At 38.9% G+C, this 21426-nt stretch overlaps 1 protein-coding gene across 1 annotated transcript in view; it reads right to left on the bottom strand.

The window, feature by feature from the left end:
- The window catches only part of bmp6 (bone morphogenetic protein 6), a 71023-nt gene that overhangs the window by 2135 nt on the left and 47462 nt on the right, over positions 1–21426 (bottom strand). Inside the window, exons 2-6 of the mRNA XM_086066243.1 lie at positions 19171–19363; positions 13516–13664; positions 13080–13277; positions 2310–2386; positions 14–124 (exon numbers count right to left, since the gene is read on the bottom strand). Coding sequence (XP_085922369.1) covers positions 14–124; positions 2310–2386; positions 13080–13277; positions 13516–13664; positions 19171–19363 — 728 coding nt within the window. The remainder of the gene's footprint in view (positions 1–13; positions 125–2309; positions 2387–13079; positions 13278–13515; positions 13665–19170; positions 19364–21426) is intronic.

Raw genomic sequence — 21426 nt, 5'->3', positions numbered from 1 at the left:
GTTGTTGTTGTACCAGGGTTTGTACGATGGCGTGGTTGGTGGCGTTCATGTGGGCGTTGAGAGGGAAGGAGCACTCTCCGTCACAATAGTTGGCGGCGTAGCCTTCCGGAGCAATGATCCAGTCCTGACACATGGGAAGCGTTAGGGTTAGGGACAGTTTAAAAATGTTTCTTCCTTCTAAGTCAGACCAGTCAATTTTTTTTAGGGGGAATTTGTTTTACAAAAAACGAGACCATGAACATTAGAAATCGTTAAATGAATGTGAGCAAAGTACATGCTGCCTCCGCCAGCACGAGGACGATGGAACCTCCGGTTTTTGTTTTGAAATGGCTTACTTTAACCAGAATCCTGCCTCACATTGTAGCCAAATGTGCAATCCTGGTGGATTATGGTGTCCTGTAAATCCTTGTGGAAACCAGAACCAAGTTGCCATGACAACAGTTCTTTATTTCTGAAGAAAAAGAAGAAGATGAAGGAGGAGAAGGAGGGGAAGAAAAAGAAGAAGAAGAGGAGAAGAAGAAGAAGAAGAAGAAGAAAAGGAGGAGGAGGTGAAGGGAAAAAAATGGAGGAATAAAAATGGAGAAATAGAAGGAGGAGGAGGAGTAGAAGGAAAAGGAGAAGGAGGAAGAGGAGAAGAAGAAGATGGAAGGAGAAGAAGAAGAAGGAGCAAGGGGAGAAGGAAAATAAAAAGAAGAGGAGAAGGAAGAAGAGGAGAAGGAGGAGGAGACAAAGAAAAGGGAGAAGAAGAAGAAGGAAGAGGAGGAGGAGGAGGAGAAGCTTGGTTTTGGTTTCCACAAGGATTTACAATTACCGTTAATCCACCAGGATTATATATTTATTTACAATACAATTTACGATACGGGATTCTGGTTTAGGTTTTAAGTTAAAAAGCAAGCCGCCGTCAAAGATGTATTTTAACTGGGCTGGCAATGAATGACTTAAACGAGTATTCTGTTGTCTTTGTCTGCTGTTGGAGGCAGAGTAAATAAGTGAATGAACAGTCCTTATTTTGACAATCTCGCTAGGCATCCACAGCAATCACGGCCCATCACATTTGCACATCCCGTCCCCGTGCATTGTCTCACAACAATCCCGTTTTAGCTGCCGGGAACGTCGCCTAAAATCAATGTTTTTACCGAGCTTCAGTGAAGCAAAGTGAGCATGAATCTCTCCAGCTCGTCTCTCAGGACATGTCCTGCTCAAGTGTTTTGCTCTGTGGACTCTCTCAGGGAAGTCATACTTCTTGTTTCCTTCCTACTCTTTTCTGGCACATTCTCGACACCTGAGAGTGAGTGTGTGTGTGTGTGTGTGTGTGTGTGTGTGTGTGTGTGTGTGTGTGTGTGTGTGTGTGTGTGTGTGTGTGTGTGTGTGTGTGTGTGTGTGTGTGTGTGTGTGTGTGTGTGTGTGTGTGTGTGTGTGTGTGTGTGTGTGCGCGTGTGTGCGTGGGGGTGGGGGTGTGTGTGTGCATGCATGCATGCGTCCCTCTTGATGTCAGCTCAGTGTTTCCAGTCATCTTGTTTGAAAGGTTTGTTATTTTTATTCTTCTCTGTCTGTCTCCATGTAAAACACAAACACACACAGAGAGAAAGCTCGTGGTGTTAAATCTTACATGTGAGCCCTCGGAGCAACTTAAGCCCACTTTTGTCAGACGGATGTTGTTTTGCTGGCCCTCACTGCATATGAGGAATTATGCATGCAGTCAAGCGCTCAAGCTGTGCTGTGGGCTACATTCAAAGATTCACTACAACTGAATTCTTCAGAGATAAAGAATACAGATTTAAGTTTAGCTGGTTGAAGTCATGTTTTAACATAAGAGACGGTTTAAAAAAAAAAGAAAGTTTTAAATCTTGGGCCCTGTGGGAAAATTGATTCAGTGATTTCAACACAGTGACTAACTTTTCTCAGAATAAGATACTTCAGGGGAACAGTTAACATCTGTTCCTGAATTTCATTTTGGTTTGGGGACAATTTTGAAAAAAAAAAAAATCTCAGAGAAAGTAATAGAAACAACATTCCAAATATAGAATCAAAAACAGTAATAGTTTTGGAATTTTTGTTAATTTTTATTTTGTTTGTTTGTTTTTGTTTATTTTATTTTTTTTATTAGTCAGAGAGGGGTTTATTAGTTTTATTATTAGATTTAGTTTTTTTGGGTGTGTGTATTCCTTGTGTGCAACATTTAAGAAAAATCATCACTACAGTATTAGTAGTAGTAGTAATCATAGTATTGTGTAATAAAAATTCAACCAAAATATTATTTTAACAACATTTAAGCACATCTCACGAGTAAAGGTCCACGTGTTGGATACCTGCCAGCCCAGCTCTCGAAAGCTGACGTAGAGCTCATGTCTTCTGCAGGCCGTCTTCTGATCACTGCCATTGTAGTCTAAAATGGGGAAAGCATTTTTATTATCATCATCATATTTATCATCATCATCATTATTATTAAGTGTTCTGTATTTTCATAATTTTCCTCGCATTATAATTTTTTAACCATCCAAAAGTGCAAATTACAATATCATAATTGTCAACATCATCATCATCACCATTATTATTATTATTATTATTACTATTATTCAGCATTTTTATAATTTTCATCCCAATAAAAATATATTTTACCTTACAATAACAAATACAATAATAGCCCACCTTGCTGTCATCATCATCTCTGTATTTTTACAATTTCCCTTACATCCATCCATCCATCCATTTTCTTAACCGCTTGTCCTCACAAGGGTCGCCGGAGCCTATCCCAGCTGGCTTCGGGCAGTAGGCGGGGTACACCCTTGAACTGGTTGCCAGCCAATCGCAGGGCACACAGAGACAAACAACCATCCACACTCACACCTATGGACAATTTTGAGTGTTAAATTAACCTGCCATACAGGTCTTTGGAATGTGGGAGGAAACCGGACTACCCGGAGAAAACCCACGCAAGCGCGGGGAGAACATGCAAACTCCACCCAGGAAGGCCGAAGCCTAGACTCGATCTCAAGTCCTTTGCACTGGGAGGCGGATGTGCTAACCAGTCAACCACCGTGCCGCCTTCACTTACATAAAAAAAAATATTTTCAGATATTTTAAATGTCTTTATTAAACTTTTTTTTCCACATACACTGTATATTCCCATGTAAAAAAGTGCTGTATAAAAGAAACAACAACCTAAGACAACAAACACATTAAAGGAAATTGGGCTGTAACATTTCACATTACCATTAGTGATTTGGTAAAAACGATATCTTTAAATCTCACAATAACAATTACACAAAATATCCTAAATTATTATTATTATTAATTATTATCATCATCATCATGCATCATCATCTCTTAGTGTTCTGTATTTTTACAATTTCCCTCGCATTAAATCAATATTTTCAATAGATTTTAAATATCTTTATGAAACTGGTTGTCGTGACCGAAAGAACAAGATCAAAGCAAGCGGTCGAAATGAGTTTCCTCCGCAGGCTCTCCATTAGAGATAGTGTGAGAAGCTCGGTCATCCGGGAGGGACTCAGTGTCGAGCCGCTACTCCTCCGTGTTGAGAGGAACCAGTTGAGGTGGCTCGGGCATCTGGTTCGGATGCCTCCTGGACTTTTCCCTGGAGCGGTGTACTGGGCATGTCCCACCGGCGGGAGGCCTCGGGGACGACCCAGGACACGCTGGAGAGACTATGTCTCTCGGCTGACCTGGGAACGCCTTGGGATCCCGTCGGACGAGCTGGTTGAAGTGGCTGGGGAGAGGGAAGTCTGGGCTTTCCTGCTAAAGCTGCTGCCCCCGCGACCCGACCCCGGATAAGTGGTAGATGATGGATGGATGGATGAAACTTTTTTTCCACATAAAAAGTATAGAAGAAACAACAACCTAACAAAAAAGTAAAATTGGGCCATAACATTTCATGTTACCATTAGTGAAACAATCATTTTAAATCTCACAATAACAAATACACAAAATATCCCAAATTATTATTATTATTATTATTATTACTATTATTATCATTATTATTATGTTTTATCATCATCTTCATCATTATTGTTTAAAATGTTCTGTATTTTTATAACTTTATTTCCTTAAAAACATTTTTATCATACACTAACAAAATACAAAATTTCCCAACTTGCTATGCTATTTTTTTTATTTAAACAAATATTTTTAATGTGTTCCAATAAACATTACTTTAAATACACCAAAATGTTTTGCAGTAAGATATTTTCAATGATCATTGTCTCCTCATGGTTTTCAGCAGCAAAATAAGAGCAAAAATTGGCATTTAGGCAAATATATTTGCATCGTTCAAACCTGCGAATGCACGTGACTCATTCTTTTCTGAAGAACAAGCTAATCATCATGCAATACACTTGGGTGTGGAGGCATGCGAGGGCGAAGCCGAGAGCTCAGGCCCCAAGAGCTCATTAGAGTGCTCACTGTGTCGCACATTCACAAAGGCTGCACCCGATTAAATTCATTAGTATTTAAATATTACGCTGGCTGACTCGAGTACAAGAGGTGACATGCAGCACACAAAAAGGGCCGAGGAGACCCCTCCTCTCGCAGCCCTGTGGTTTGCTCTTAATGATCTTGCGACCCAACAGCAGGGGAGGGGGCGGGACTGCGCAGGTATTGCTTTCAGAGTGAAGGAGGTCATTGCTGGCGTGCGTCAGCGTGCTTAAGTCAGGACGGCGACGGCGACTTTCCACTGACGCCTTCTCTCGCTCGCTTTCACTGAGACGCTTTATGTCCCGTAGCGTTCCGTTGGAGACAATGACAGGAAGAACATGGCACTGCGCTTGCTCGGTCCTGCCAAAACATCCACAGGGTGGTGGGGTGCAGGACCAAGAAGGTGCGGTTGAGAAACCGCAATTTGCTCTCCATTGCCTCCCTTAATATGAGCACATTTCAACATTGGTTGACGTTTCGGTCAAGAAAGTGAAACGTTGGAAGTGATTCCAGACGATTATGAGTGCTTCTGTCAGACAGTGACGTTTGTCGCCGCTCGGACTCTCGTCAACAGCGACCTTATGGGAGCAGCTGCGGTTTTAATGGGACACAACAAACACATGCGGCGCGTATATAAAAACATGTTTTCATTGTGTGTGATGCAGCGGCTACACCATCTGAACAATAAATGCACAAACAGCAATCAACGCTAATATGTGCATCCCGACAAAAATCAATGCAGCTCTGCTTACCTTTTGACATACAAATCAGGGGTGAGTTAATTGTAATTAAAACAAAGCATGCTGGGAAACGCTCTCTCTTCTGATTCCCTAATACAACACAATAACTTGTTTTTAAATTAAGAACAATTAAATGTTGTATTTTAATGTGAAGTGACACCCCTGTCACTGGCAGGGAAGTTGTTATGTAAATTAGTCCAACTGTTATGTAGCAATGTGGCAGAAACACAGACGGCTGTTACAGGTATAGGCAGATAAACAAACAATTTACTTGGTTGTTAATTTCACACTTGCTAGATGGGACCCACCTATTTGTATGCCAACAATTTCAAAGTCAATTGTACGTCATATATGCCCATTAAATACAGTTAGTTTTCTACCATTTGGAGTAAATTCTCAACAGCCTCAAACCAGGCGTCACCAACCCATTTGAAGCTGAGAGCTACTTTTGATAATTGATTAATGTGACATGCTACCAGTTTGATACGCTCTTCTGAAATAACAAATGTGTTCAAATGACGTATTTCATCAGCCGATATTAGCGCTTTTAAAATAGTCAAAAATGGTAACATCTGCTCTAAACATATAAGCAAGAAATACAAAGAACGAGTTATGGTTTATAGTGTCACCAAACGTGGGGTCTGTCGAGTCGTCACGCAGGAAGACGGAAACGTGCAAACATAATAATGCAACGATGCAAACTAGACAACGCTCGATGAAAGATGTCAAAGGTACCCTGACAGATCACTTCTACTCAGTCAGGTCTGTTCAGGCGTTTCCCGTCTCTTCCTGAGTTCCTTCCTCTTCGATAGAAGCGTCGTTTGCTAGATGTTTATATGAATTTGTAAGTGAGCACTGAATTAACACATGTACTCTAATGTGAAGTTTCCATTTAGGAAACTGACTTTAAAAAAAAGATTGCTTAAGATAAAATGACCTGTGAGTGTTTCGTATCTCGAGTATAGACAGGAAGCATCCAAGGACACAGGAAACTTGACCTGATGTGAACTTGAGGTTATGTTTGTGGGAGTGGTTGTTAAATCACACATTAACGCTATAATAGAAAGATAAGGTTGCTTTAATAGAGTTAATGTATACAGTTATGAGTTTGTAACTAGGATGCAGGACAACTAGTACGCAAAAGTGAGAAATGGGTTAATGCAGAATCTCAAGTTGAGATTGTAAACAGCAGAAACCCAAATACATTTTTACCAGGACCACAAAAACAATTTGGTGCTTTCACACCTGTAGCTTTTTGTGAAGCGCTTTGTGACTTTTGTCTGTGAAAAGCGCTATAGAAATAAAGCTTACTTACGTACTTAATAGTTTACAAAATACTCCTTTGTTTGTAAACAATGTCCATGTCGTTGTGATTAGTCACAAATTTCAAGTACCAAAATGTGTCACATCAAATCACGTGACCATCGCACTCTTCTCTTATTGGTCACGAGAATGTGAACAGGAAGATGTTTTGGTGACATGTAGACTAGTAAGTAGTATTAAACTGACAAAAGTCAAACAAATAAACAATAAATGACGCTAAACTGATGTTTGTTGATAACTATAAAATCATCTGGACAATCTAGCAGGCTGTTAGCTTCTAATGCTTAATGTTGCTAAGATTCCAGAGGTGTTAACTTATGGAATAATGCAAAATACGATATTAACAATGATGAATATTTTTAACTGTAATACAATGCTACTGATGGAATTATATAACTCTACATTGCATAAGACAATTACATCCTATTGCACCCAGAAGTTTCTTCAAAAACGATGAACTCATCACACATGTTTTGATCTAACCTCATGGATGTTGCAGCAGATGGGAGGAAGACTTGAATAACATATCACTGAGGACATCAAATCCATTGATGTCATTCTGGTAATAAAAAAGAGACATGAAGAAAAAGTAAAAATAATCCTCTAGGCCTAGGGCCCGTGTGCATTACAGTAAAAGGTCATTCAGTTAGCAAATAGTACAGCATGCACTGTCTACGGAGCTCTTTTAGAGGAATAACGCTGATATTTTCAGTGGGCTTTCATTGAGTTTAAAGGCTCAGATTTGTGGTACCCATAAACCACATCGCCCCTTCCTGCCAGTAAAAATTTAATGCCATGCAGTTACCGCTGAGCTCCGGCTCCCATGAGCCTTCCATTCATTTCTTTTTTTCCTTTACCTAACTGGGAGCAGAGGTGGGAAGAAACCTTTAAAATGCGTATACTGTATAATATTGGTAATTGTAACTTTTAGAAGGCTACTTGTGTCACTTCTGTGTTTGGGAATAGTTCAGTTTCAGTATGTTTTACTTGTAGTTTCAAAGAAATGTCAGCCAACAAAAAAAAAAAAACTATTAATGAAATAAATGACGTGATAGTCTGCAACAGATCAACTTATATTAGCATTAAAGACTGGAGACTATTTTTTTCAAGCAGACTTGGTGACTTGCAGGACTCTTGACAACCTGCATACACACTCCTTGTGTTATGCTAAGCTAATTGGCTGCTCCTAGCATTTAGTGAAATGAAACAGAATTATCCCAGCATTTCAGTATTATAAGTAAGTAAAGAAGAGAACACTCAAAGTAAAAACACTTGGTGATTTCCTGGACTCTTGACTACCTGCATACAGAACTCATGTTATGCTAAGCTAATCGGCTGCTGCTGTAATTTAGTGCAATAAAGCAGAATTACAAGTAAAGAAGAGAAAACTAAAATAAAGTAAAATCACTTCCTGGACTTGACTACCAGCATACAGTCCTTGTGTTATGCTAAGCTAATTGGCTAATGCTGGCATTTAGTAAACTAAAACAGAATTATCCCAGTATTTCAGTATTAAACTCACCTACCTAATAAATAACCATCATACAAGTAAAAAAGAGAAAATTAAAATAAAGAAAAAGCCTTCACCCTTTGTAGTATATATATATATATATATATATATATATATATATATATATATATATATATTCTTCTTTTTTTTGGGGAGCGGGCGTCCCAACCCGTCTTTTGTGGAAAGTGTGTATTATCCCTGCTTGTTCAAGAATTTTTCAAAATTACCCCGAGGATAACAGGAAGGCGAAGTGATGTCTGAGAACTTTGAACTCTGAATAGCAACAAATATATAAACATGACCAAAAAAAAAATAAACATTTGAATGTGACACTCTATGCTCCCCTAATGCACACTGACTTGACTGAGGTCATGACTGGTCTCACACCAGGGTCCACTCAATAGCCAAGGAAATGCATCGTAACACTTTTAATGCTCACTACGCGTCCTGAGCACATATCAGCTCTTCTGCAACACTAGCCGCCTTTCACCCAGCCTGAAAACTAAAACTCTCGCACCTTCTGTCAGGAGGAAAACTCCATAAATAACTTTTTATCGCGCGTCGTTCCAAAAACACACCAATCAAACGATGCCAATTTGGACTTTCAGAGCTCGGCTGTTATGTCGTCAATCAAAACTCATTTAGAAGTGAGAAAAGATTGTGGCCTTGCCTGTGGAAATTACATGTACACCCACTCAACAGGCCCACAGTTTGAACTCAACCCGGAAACGCGCCGCAGAGTCCTCGACGCCCAAGCCAGGAGGACTTGAAAGGAGAACGCCGTCTTTTACTCTGACGTCCTAATGTTGTCTCACTCCTCCCTGCAAGTTTATCTTTCTTCCTGTCTTTCATCACAGAGGTTATTAAACCCTGTGAGAGAGCTCTGCCTCATCTAATTACTCCAATGGTAAACAAAAGGCGATCGGGGCGGGGACGGAGTGAGGAGAATGAGGAGGAGGAGGTGAGGGACAGATGAAAAAACACAGCTGGCTCAGCGTTGTGTTGTTATAATTCTTTTAGCGATACTGTTAGCGTGGTCCGTCTTTTAGCTGCGCGGCTAATGACTGGCTAGGCCTAATTACAGGCCACCCGTGCTCTGCTGGGATGTGATATTCCTTCCCCGGATGGTTGTTAACTTCCCTCTGACGGCCGGAGCCCAGCCTGACTCCCATTAGGTTCCTTCGCACACACCGTCATTGTTCTTTTGACGACGGACATGCTAAAGGCCCAGCCAGTTGGACGCACAAGTATAAAATGAATCACACATTGAAAGAAATGGACAAACTGACTAAACTGTCCTAAACACACTGTTGCTAAAATTTTACTATTTTATATATTAGGCTGTTTTGTTTCTCTTATTTGTTCAATAAAGTTAAAGTAGTCAACAATGTTCCTGTCGAAGAAGTGACTCCAGCAAAATGTTTGATGGGTGAGTTGAGTATAATGTAGCATTTAAAAACAAACAAAAACATTTTTGTTATTATTATTGAGTTTTTCATGAAGTATATCAGGGTGGCAAAGTAAAAAAAATAATACACAGTATTTTTTTAATTATTGTACAAGAATGTGAAGTTGCGGAAACATTTTCTAAAATCTTAATTTAATGGAACCTCAATGAACAGACTTGATAACCCTTCATTTTACGATATCAAAAAAGCTGCTATGCTGAAGCTAACTACGAACAACAAAGCTAGTGGTGGCCCAAGTATTTTGCACAGCACTAAATGTCAACGCAAAGGCAAGCAAACAAGCGACTGGACTGCAGATTGTCTGCTTTGGCAAGTGCAGCCTGATATAATTTATCACACGCATAATGATTTCTCAAACTAATGCTGCAGAAATTTGTTTGGCAGACATTTTAAGTGCTTGTGTCATCTGGAAGACATTTTCCTATCATGATATCAATGTAATTTCCAAATTATATAAATGAGGAAACGCTCATTGGGAAAACAGATGGGGGGGGGGGTGTTAATTTGCAATGAGAACATAATTTTTTGTTAAAAGGTGTGTTCAGGATTTGACGAAGCATCAATGTGATGTAAGAATGCACTCCTTTGTGGAAGATGCTGTACGGTAGAGCAATTAAAACATACACTGCCGCCCTTCATTCTTAATATACAAATGTTTGAGAAAATAGGAGTAAGCTTGGCCCGAATTTTGTTGGTTCCGATAACGCTCCTGCCACCATCCATCCTTCCATCCATCTATCCCGTCCCCCTCCCTGTCTCTAGAGTGCCAGATTCCGCATTTGATACCCTCTGGAGTTCCTCGCCGATCCTCCCAACCCGACCAATGCCGCAGATGCTCGGCCGTCTTGCAGAAGGCGGCTGGAGGGCGAGCTCCTCGCTTCCTGTGTCGGATCTAAATATTTACTCTCGCCGCTGTCCCGAGTGGCAAGGCAGAACGTTTTTGATGTCCCAGGTTACGCAAAGTCCAATTCACCAAGGGCACACATTATTAACAGACGGTCCCATTTGAGGGGAGATTCTTAACTGAGAAAATAGCAATGCTCACGTCTGCTGGGAGGCAAAAGAATATTCAATACGAGCTAATTGCTAATTTTGTTTGTATATCTAAAATCTTTACAAAAAATGTTGAATTGAAATGGGAATTTTGTAGACGTGCAACAAAAATGGATTTAAATCAGAAAAAACTTTGTTTAAAAACGTGTATGGGTAAACAAACTAATGAATCCTTAAATCGTATAACACCCCACTTCCTTTCATTGGAGAAGCACAAGATATATACGTATATATCTATATATATATATATATATATATATATATATATATATATAGTTATGGTGTGTCAGTCAAGATTTTTTTTTTAAATTGTAATTGATCGCATGACTTCAATAGTTAACTCGGGATTTATCGCAAATTTTATATCTCTTCTAAATGTTCAATAAAATGTACTTGTAATTTCTAAGTTTCATAGTCTTACTAACATAAAGAAAAACATGTTTTCAGTCATTGATAAAGTGATTTCATAATAATTCATAAAAATTAGTTAAAATTAAAAAGATGTACTGTACTGTAAAAAACGAGTGTGATATTGATTTGTGTTGAGGTCATATTTCTGCCACTAGATGCCATAATTGCATTTGTAAGACGTTGGTGACAGCTCAGTGCATTTTTCTTTTAATATTAAGAGCTATCTAATCTTTAACATGAAGTAACTAGTGAAATTCTAAATATTTTTAAAATTGTAAAATACAACTTGACTCCAGTCCACAAATATACAGGGTTTCCAAGTAAGGGTGATTAATCGCGCGTTAAAATAATTAGTGGCGTTAATGTAACTTTAAATTAACTAAAAATTAAAACACAAATTTTAACATCCCTGATATATATATATATATATACATATTTAATATTGAGGCCTGTGTGCATTCCTACACCGTTCGGACAGAGCTGGGACAACAGTAAGTGTCATTCAATTTCATAGCAGCAGCCTTCTTCTTCACAGCATCAGTTTTGAATGATGCATTTGAGAGGTTTTGTGATATATTTTAGTACAAGCCAGTCCAGAGCCAAGAGTGAACATGTGTTCCATTCTACAACTGTCCTGCGGCATAACAAATGATGTGTCTTTGTTCTCTGTTTTGAAAGCTTTCATCTGATGTGATTACTGACACACACAAAAAGACCGGAGGAATTTCACTCGTAGCCTCTTGTGTCAACAACCGTGCACTGGGAACCACACTGAGGAGTTGAATGGAAACGGCGCGGGTAAACATGAGCGAAAGCTGGAACATCTCAGATGGCTTACAAGGAGTTGTGGCGCGGGGAAAACAAAACAGCGAGATGAGGAGGTGGAGAAGATGCAGCTCAGGTAGTAAGCCGAGGCCGACTCATGTGACACTTTTGGACTTGTCTTGGATCAGTGCGTTCATTCTGGTGGATCATTTAGTTCTTCCTCAGTCCCACAGGTGTGTGGCGGGCCAACACTGGATTGCTTGAATTTACTTTGTGGTTTTAGGCTACATATATATATATATATATATACATATATATATATATATATGGCAAAATCCTGTCACTGACACTTAGAAAAAATATATATTTATATGTATAAAATGATCCAAAATCATCCCACCAAATTATACGTGTATTCATAAAACAAGTGAGATGGTATGGAAAAAGGCTTACTTACCTTCCAACATGATATTTAATTACAAATTTATGTAATTAAGTACCTTGTTTAAAACATTTTTTCATGTGTACCGACCGTGAGCAAAGCTAGTCGCCGACTTGACGTTGTCTTGCAAACTTACCACCAACGTCAATAACAGAATTGTCCTGAAATCAAGGATGCTTAAAAACTACTTAATTACGCTGACACTGTTAAACTGCGCCTGCTGCCAACATTCAGCGCTGGCTCCAACGTTAGCATCTCCAGCGTTAGCCACTAGTTGCTAACTAACCTGCAGCAAGCAAGATGATAGCCATCGTTATTACATTTCAAAGGCAGTTTAATAGACAAAAATGACTCTGCACACATTGATGGCTGAGTTCCTGACAGGCTTTACACATTTCCATCAGTCCGTCATTTTTTCAAGCCAAACCAAAGTGTAATCGTCAGTCCATCAGTCTGTGATTTTATTTTAACCACGCTTCCGTCATCACTCCACACCACTATTTTTGGACCGACAGACAGAGGTGGGCATTTCATCCATGATTCCATTCCATCACTCGTCATTCATCAGTAAAATGGGTGTCCGTCAGTGACGGACAATCCGTCAGTAGTGACAGAATGCCCAGCTCTGGTGTTTTGCATATACAAAGTAAAATATTTTCTGCTCCATGAATCCTGCCTAGCAACAAGTGATCTTTCAGTGAGGGGGGATTAGATAAACTGTTATAGAAAGATTTGTGTCTGTGTTGGTTCTAACATTGCGGTTGAAAGCGATATCGGAAGTTATTGGAAGTTTTCTATTTGAAGTTGCTGGTGCCCCACCAGTTTTCATCACATAAAAATCCCACTGACTTTTTGGTGTCTGCCGGTGGCTTGCGGGCAATCACGCAATGCGATGAGGTCTTTGGAGTTGACGCAACGAACATGGGACTGACCTGCTTGGCTGGGCCCTCTGGATGCCTCCTGTGTTTGTGTGGACCGGTTGCGGTTCTGCTGGCGATGTTTGCCGCCAGTGGACCGGGAGCTGCGGATGTGCACTTCGCTGACCTTGAAGAACGCCACCATGAAAGGCTGCTTCTCCAGAGCGCCGTCGCGCCTGACCAGCCCCGCGTCTTTGGGATTTATGCTCTGCCCTGTTTCTCAAAACATATAATGAAACTATTAGTTTTGTAAATAAATTATTAATTTGGTATCCACAGCATATGCCACTTTTTCTAATTCAAAGCTTTGAAGACAATGGTTTGAAAGAACTTGAGAATCCTGACCTCACCCCCATAAAACTCATATTTGATTAGCATCTTACCGGAAACAGTTGTTAAAAAGGCCTTGTGTCATATTTTTGTCCAATGGCTGTGCAGTTCAATGACTTACCGCTGCTGGTCTCCACGCTAATCTGGAGGCCCAAGTTGTGCACTGGACTCATCACCCACAGGTTGCTGGTGGCCGTGATGTCAAACTCCAACCAGCCCTCTTCCAGTGCCCACAGCCTGCGAGACTCCAGTAGGAAAAGGTCAGACTCTCTGGGCGAGAAGAAAACAGAAACATATTTATTCATTTTAAATATTTTCACCAAGTCAAACATTTTCTTTACATTAAAATGTTCTTTGCAACCCCATTAGTCTAAACACTGTATTCTGATTAATGTCATGTGACTGTCATGAGAATAGCTGTCACGCAATTTTATTTTGTTTTTTTGTTTTGTTTATGTTGTTGTTTTTTAATTACTATATTTTGAACTCTGTTTCATTTAACATAGAAGAATATTGTTTTATATTGTCTGCTTTATTTTACAAATGAATGAAATAAATAATTGAAATTGACAAAAAAATATTTTTTATTGTTTGTGGAATATAAATTAAGCAGCAAAATCTAACAGTTTTTATCCATCTTTTGTCACTTGCTGTCGACTGAAAATGGCATCGCAATTGTTTAGGGCTCAGGTAATGACCAATCATGGCTCACCTGTTTTTTGAGTATGGTCATGTGGCTAAAAAAATTCATCTGGTCAGCAAATCTATAGTGTTCTGTGTTTTTTCTTTTTTCAGACAAAAAAAGGTTGTGTTTACCTTGACTAGTTTCAGCGACGACTGTTGGAAAATCAGCTGATAAGACACGTCACAACTGTCAGTTTGACAACTTCTGAGGAAGGCAGTAGTCGTCGCCGAAACTATTAATGGTAAAACACAACCTTTATTTGTATTAAAAAAGAAAAAACACAGGACGTTGGTCATGTGATATTCTCAAGCTGAGCCCTGATTGGCTGTTACTAAGCTCTGAGCAACTGTGTCATTTTCAGTCGATAGTAAGTGACAAAATAGCCGCCCACCTGGATTTTGCTGCTTAATTCAATATTAATCAGAATGCTGTGTTTTGACTAGTGTGTGTGTGGGGGGGGGGGGGGGGGGGCACATACGACATATTATTGTAAATAATATTTTGGGGTTGATTTCCCCTGTAAGACTAAATGAAGTAAGTTTTGCAAGAAAGGTTGACTAAAAGAAAGCTAAAAAGTTTGCAATTAAAATATCTCTGGGATTAGAAGCACAATTTGAATAATGGCTGAAGGAGGAGTCCGATTTGGCCTCTTATAATGAACAGAATGTAACGTTTTGAAACGCTAAGGACTTTAGTAAATCATTATTTAATTTACAGCATTTCATTTTATTTTACTGCCCAATGGAGTTTGATATATAGGACAGTCAGGGCTGGACTGGCCATCTGGCATACAGGGCAGATGTCGAGTGGGCCGGCCTCTTTTGAGGCCAATGCAGTGCTTTTTAATTATTATATTTATATTATTTTCCTACATTTTACCCCAAGAGACTTGCCCAAAATTCAGAGGGGCTAGTTCAGTAAAAAAAGAGCCTACCCCAAACTGTTCCCACAAAGCATAGAATAGACCAAAATGTCATTTTAGCAGGATGCTTTGACAAATTATGGAATTTGTCCCCTTGAGCACAAGAGTGACTGAAAAGTGTTTAATGAGAAGACAGCAGAGAGTATGAGTGATAAGAGGGTCCGTCCTCCCACTGTGCCATTATAGTAGTAATAACACGGCGGGTCCGACGAGCCCTGCCTCTCAAAGTCACATCAAAAGCCCCACAATCATCCAGGTGTTCGGAGAATGCCCCTGCAGCACATCTCATTGCTCATTAAGAGCGTATGCGTGTGACGGCTATCAGACGAGACCCCCCGTAATCCTCCCCGCCTTCCCATCAGGCTCGGTTCACGCATTTGGCATCGACACAGCTGAAGTCCACCTGGCGGGAGTGACCGCGGGGGACAGCCGCCTGCAGGCTGGAGAGCCCCGCGTGAAAGCACTTTGTGACTGACTGCTTAAATGGGCTGGAATAATAAGGTCAAAGGTCAACTGGTGAGTGCTTTTGGCTACAGTAAATCTCATTTACAAGTCTTACCAGCAGCTTTTGTGTGACTGAGCGTGGATCACAATCAGCCAAAAATGAGTCAATTTTCAGTATATTTCTAATCTACATGGTGTTCTAATGTAGCGCTTCTTAACCTTTATTTAGCCAATTAAGGCATACTTCTTTTTAATCTTACAGCACATCACCACCAAAAATGGAAGAATGGTCTTAGTACCAAAGTTATAATAGTTAACAAACACTAACAAAAAATAAAACCAAAATTTGAAAAAAAAATTGTTAACGAAATAAAATGAAAATAAAAACTTCCATAAAATTAACTATACTTATAGCAAAAATATCCTTTGTTTTCCTATTTGTCAGTTAATATCATAGGAGTTCATTTCAGATGTATTTATTTTGATATTGCTGTATGTTTGAATAAAATAAGTAGGGTCAAATAGATCTTTGAGAATTTTAATTTCACTTTATTGCACAGTACTTAATGAGTTTGTTTTGTTGTTGTTGTTGTTGTTGTTGTTTTTTGGGGGGGGGGGTTAAATATTGCACTTGACAAATACTACATATATATGAAAAAACTAATAGGCTACTAAAGTTCATTTAAAATAATTAAGACGCATTTTCGAAAAAACTAAAACTAAAACTAAAAATTAATAAAAACTAACAAACCTGATTAACTTACTGAATACACAGACCTATAATGAAAAATCCATAACCCTGGCAAGAGCATTTAATCGCTTTGTCTGTCATATACGTCACTGGCATAGTTAGGTGAACAAAGACACATTCTGTTTGGTACTTAAGAAAATTTCAGGCCAATTAAATGAAAAGTTCCTGTACACCTTGATGACCTCTCATGGCACACTAGTGTACAATCATCACTTTTCTAGTGTTATGTCAGATGACATCACAACATTTCTTAATTAACAATGAAGTGATGGCAATTTCACCGCCATCTCATCCATTGTATACACCCTTATCCTGAATGATTACTGCTTGATAGGCTTAAAAAAAAAAAATCACATGCCATCAGAAAAGGCAAATGCAATCACTGTGTGAATAAATCAGTTGTGGCCTTTTGGGGCTGGCAAATGCAGCAACCTACCCCTCGCTGCTTCCATGCCAAGCCAACCACATTTTTGACATTGTGTTCACATTCCTTGCCTACTGTTAGCCAAAGCATGCACCACAATCAAATGAAAAAGTACAAAGGATGTCGGGCTAATTAGCCACTCTGTTATTATGTACCAGCTTCAAAACAGAAGTCACAAAGTTTGGAAAGCCAAACCTGCAAAACGTCAATAGATTCTCCTCTGAATGGATGATTACAAAAATGTGCAAAAGAAAAATAAGGAATTTAAGTGTTTTCATCTTTTTAAAGGGCAAAGTCAACCTAAACAATGACATGTTTTATGTAGCCCCACTAGTCTAAACTTCTGATTCTGATTAATATTGCATTTATGGAATACAAATAAAGCAGCAAAATCCATCAGTTTTTATCCATCGCAGGAGACGGCCATTGCCACTTGCTGTCCACTGAAGCTGACATTACAGTTGCTCAGGGATTAGACTCACCTGTTTTCTGAGTTTGGTCATGTGACTTTCTTATCCCTTGTAAAGAAAATGTTTGGATCGATTTCTCCTTTAAGTGTTCATAAATAACACACTTGTGGTTCAAGAAAAAACTCAAAAAACATTGTAATATTGTTTGGGGGGAAAAAATCACAATAAGAGGACAATTAAATACAATAAACATTCATTCCCCACCCCACCCTCCCAAAAATAAATTATGGGCCAGTTGTAATAATTGGAGGCGAGGGGGAAACACAATTTTAGGTTAATAAATTCTTAATTATAGGAAGAAAAAACATCCCAAATTTGGTCAGTCAACCCGTATCATTACAAGAAGGAATAATCTATATACTATACTAGGGCTTGATCTCGATTTTTTTCCCCCAGTCATTCAGGACGATTACGATTTTAATCAATTTTAATCTAATACTGTAAACCCAACAAATATTAATTTAAAGGTTTCATTTATTCCAAAATAATTCATGTGCAAAATGTTCAGACAACAACAATGTATACTGATTCTAAATCAGTTTTAACATAAACTTAAACTTCATAGTTTGCACTTCAATGCCATTCTGCCACTTGTGCAAAATTACAAATCACAAAAACATTTGGGTGTAATAGAAATAAGAACAATAGCTTTTAATAATCCAGAAGACAAAACTCGATTTCACGATTCAGCAAATTTTTAACTATACAAATTTTAAAATTACAATATATTGAATTGATTCCATTTATTGCCCAACACTATACTATACTATACTATACTATACTATACTATACTATACTATACTATACTATACTGGGCCTAATATGAGGAATTCTTAATACTACAAGAAGATAATCATAATGTTTAGCTAGTCCTAATATGAGGAAAAAATTAAACAGTATTAAGTATGAGTTTAACAAACCAAAAATTCTAGTGAGAACAGTTTAATGTGATTGTGCAAACATTGGTATCTTCCTGAGAAAGAACTACACAAAGTGTAATCGCCACTATTATTGGGTTTGTTCAATCATCCAACTTGCTGTGTTTATCACAAATAATTAATGATTATATATAGCAAACTCTAGTCGATAGGAAGAGAGACAGATCAGCTGAGGGTCTCTGACTGTTGCGTTTAGGTTTGTGTGTAATTTTCCCATTTTTCTTTTCAGTGTGGCCATAATAGTCTTTTTTTTTTAACTATACCAACCAGGCTTGAATTAACTTTAAGAAAAAAAAGTTTCCCAAAATAATACAGTGCTATATGGGCCCTTTAATCTGCAAATATCTGTGAAAATAAAAGGCTTTACCTCTTGGCTGGAGAGTACAAACCGCCCATTGTAGGGGTAAAGGAAGGCAGAAAATAAGTAGCTCCTGATACTTGTAGAAACCCTTTGACAGCATGGACAAACAGACAATTGCCAGCATCTTTAGATGGACTTCTTAAATCCAAAGAGCTCCACATGGATCACTTTGAGCCTCAGAACATTTCTGGACCACACCCAAACATTTTGCTTTCTTGACAAGGGACGAAGGTCATACATCTACTGCTTTATTCTCAACCACCGCTGCAATACAATCGCACATAACAATGAGACACAGTGGACACTTCCGAAACAAAAGGTGGGCCTTCACAAAGATTATGGACAGTTCAGAAACGGCTTTTGTACTGGCTGACATCAGACTCGCTGTGCCTAATGTGGCCGCTGAGTGTATAGCATGACCCTTCTCAGCATGTCAGCATTAACTTTCACTGGGAAGGCCTGATCAAACACAAATATTACTCCAAAATTTCCCTGGATGTTTATGTAGTGCTGCAGATGCAATGTAAATGTTTGTCATGTATTAGTTCTGCGTGTTTGGGGGGGCTAGGCAGATTTTGAAGCAGTGCTATTTCAGTGAGAAATGGCTTTGCTCGATTTCACATTGTAAACATGGCCTGAGAACGAGCGAGAGAGAAAGAGCGAGTGTGTGTGACACTGCAGAGAAATCATAATCCTCACATTTCTGTATTATTATTTTAGTCAAAACCAACCCGCATGTTGACTCAAATGTTCTCCCCTTGCATCGTGCACAGTGCGCTACCTGTCCGGGTGCTCCTTGACCACTTGGTAGACTTTGAGTAGGAAGGTGTCGTTGCAGAAGGCTCGGCTCACGCACTCCTTGTAGAGGCGGAACTCGGCGGCGGTGACAGCCTCGCCCTCTGGGATCTGCGACAAGTTGAACTTATACTCTTTGTGGTGACGCCGCTGCGGGGAGAGCTCCCGGTCCTGCTCCACTGTGCGATGGAGAACACACAAAGACGATGTTCATTACCAAGAGAACATAAGATGATTGATCAATTTTACACATGAGAGTAAATAAAATATAAATAAATTGTAATTGCACACAGAGTTTCTCCTCAATTTTATTTTTAGTTTTGATTCATTAGAACTTATGAAATGTGGTTAAAATAACCTAAATAACAGTCCTGGGACAGGATAACACTGGGGAACAAATTTTTTTTTGGGGGGGGGGGGAATTCAATTGAATTGGATTGTTTTGCTGATTGAAATTAAAATTGGCTTATTCCTAAATTGCAGCAAGTTTTGTTCTAACAAGTTTTATTTCTCTCCACGGTTTACCCTCAAAATAAGCAAAAATTCCACTGATTTGCTGTGGAAAGACTGTAGTAAGAATAGCCGATTACAGCTGGACTAATACAGTGACAACTTGAGATGTCCAATAGGTCAGTCCTATCAATATCTGCAAACAGAAAGCTAGCATAGTAGCAATTAAGACGATTAATGCCGACTTTTCTCTTGCACAAAACGTTGTAAGCTCTATTTCGTTTTTATGCAATTTTTTTAGTTTTCAAAGCTTGTAACTACTGTAACAGGGACCCATAGCTCAAAAACTTGACGTGAGAGAAACTGGGATCAGTTTTGGGTTCCGCATCCAAAAACTAGTAAAAAACATATGTCAGGTTTACTTTACAAAAATTGTGTTCCTCGGTGTAATTCCAAATGCTAGTTTATGCACCGGTTACTGTTTTTCAGTTGACTGTTTATTCAGTTTTCATGGCCTACAAGTGTTTTTTTATACAAATATTTCCTGCTATTTTTACTTTACTTACTAGTTAGCTTAGGCTAGTGATAGACTACAGCACATTCTCAGTTATGAACATATTGGCGATACATCACAGCTGTAGAAACGAAACACCATCGAAAACCGAAGACTCCCTATAATCAGTCCATGCCCCCTTGAACAAGGAATGTATTGTCGTAAATAACCATAATGTAATTTCATGTAGCCGTCTTCCAGTTGTTTATGTTCCAAAAATGGTCAGCGCTAACATAATAGCTACAGTGAGAGGGAAAAGTATGTGAACCCTTAGGAACCTTTAAATTTCTGCATAAATTGGAAGAATATGCACAGTTGGCAAATCCAGGTCCAGAAAGTAAAAACCCATCCACAGTTTGGCTTTAGCCACAGGGGCATCTACTCAAGCGGCAGACAAGAGCTCATTTACCTATCTTTTGAGCTTTAACCGATGGTCTCAAGTTGTTCTGAAAAATATCTTAATAAACTTGTGAATCCACGTTTCCATTGATGATAGCAAGCTGTCCAGGCCCTGAGATAGCAAAGCACAACCATACTATAATACTCCCACACAGCATGATTTCACAGTTAGGATAAGGTTTTGAAGTTTATGTTCCACCCAGTTATTAAATTCAAGGGTTCACATATTTACATTAATTCTAATAAAAATATGAAAACATATAGTTATTTGTGTGATGTTTAGTTTAAGCAGACCATTTGTTCGTCTTTTGATTTAGATGAAGACCAGACCACATTTTATAATCAATTTGAGAAATTCCAGTCAAATTACTTTTTCCTCCTACTGTAATGACCGTTTGAATGGCACTTAATAAATGATAAAAAGGTTCAAATTGAAGATAAAGATCCCATTTTCAAATCATGTTGAAAGCTCAATACACAGAATGTGATTCAAGTAAAACTGTGAAGTGTGTTCTGCACACACAAACATGTCTTAAGCGACACAAGAATGAATCCAAAGTATTGTCCCGACTGGACCGTTTGTTTCCCAATTAGTTACCTGCTATCAGCAACTTTTTTTCCCGGGTGGCACCAAACCCAGAGTCATCCACTTCTGTCAACATGAAATGCTGAAACCCAGCAAGAGGGTCTGCTTTTAAATTCAACATGCAGCCTAATGTGCTGTGTGGCCGATTGATTCCTGTCTTTAGGCTTTCTCTGCAGCCACTTTGACAAACGGATAACGACAAGCGCAATAAGGGATGCATAAATAGTAAACGTTACAACCTCAAGAATGTGCTC

The sequence above is a fragment of the Leptonotus elevatus genome, chromosome 21 (assembly GCF_054856555.1).
Source record: "Leptonotus elevatus isolate MCC_2025b chromosome 21, RoL_Lele_1.0, whole genome shotgun sequence".
Classification (NCBI taxonomy): Eukaryota; Metazoa; Chordata; class Actinopteri; order Syngnathiformes; family Syngnathidae; genus Leptonotus; species Leptonotus elevatus.
Note: the sequence above shows the minus strand (reverse complement) of the source record. Positions and strands in the feature narration are given on the sequence as shown.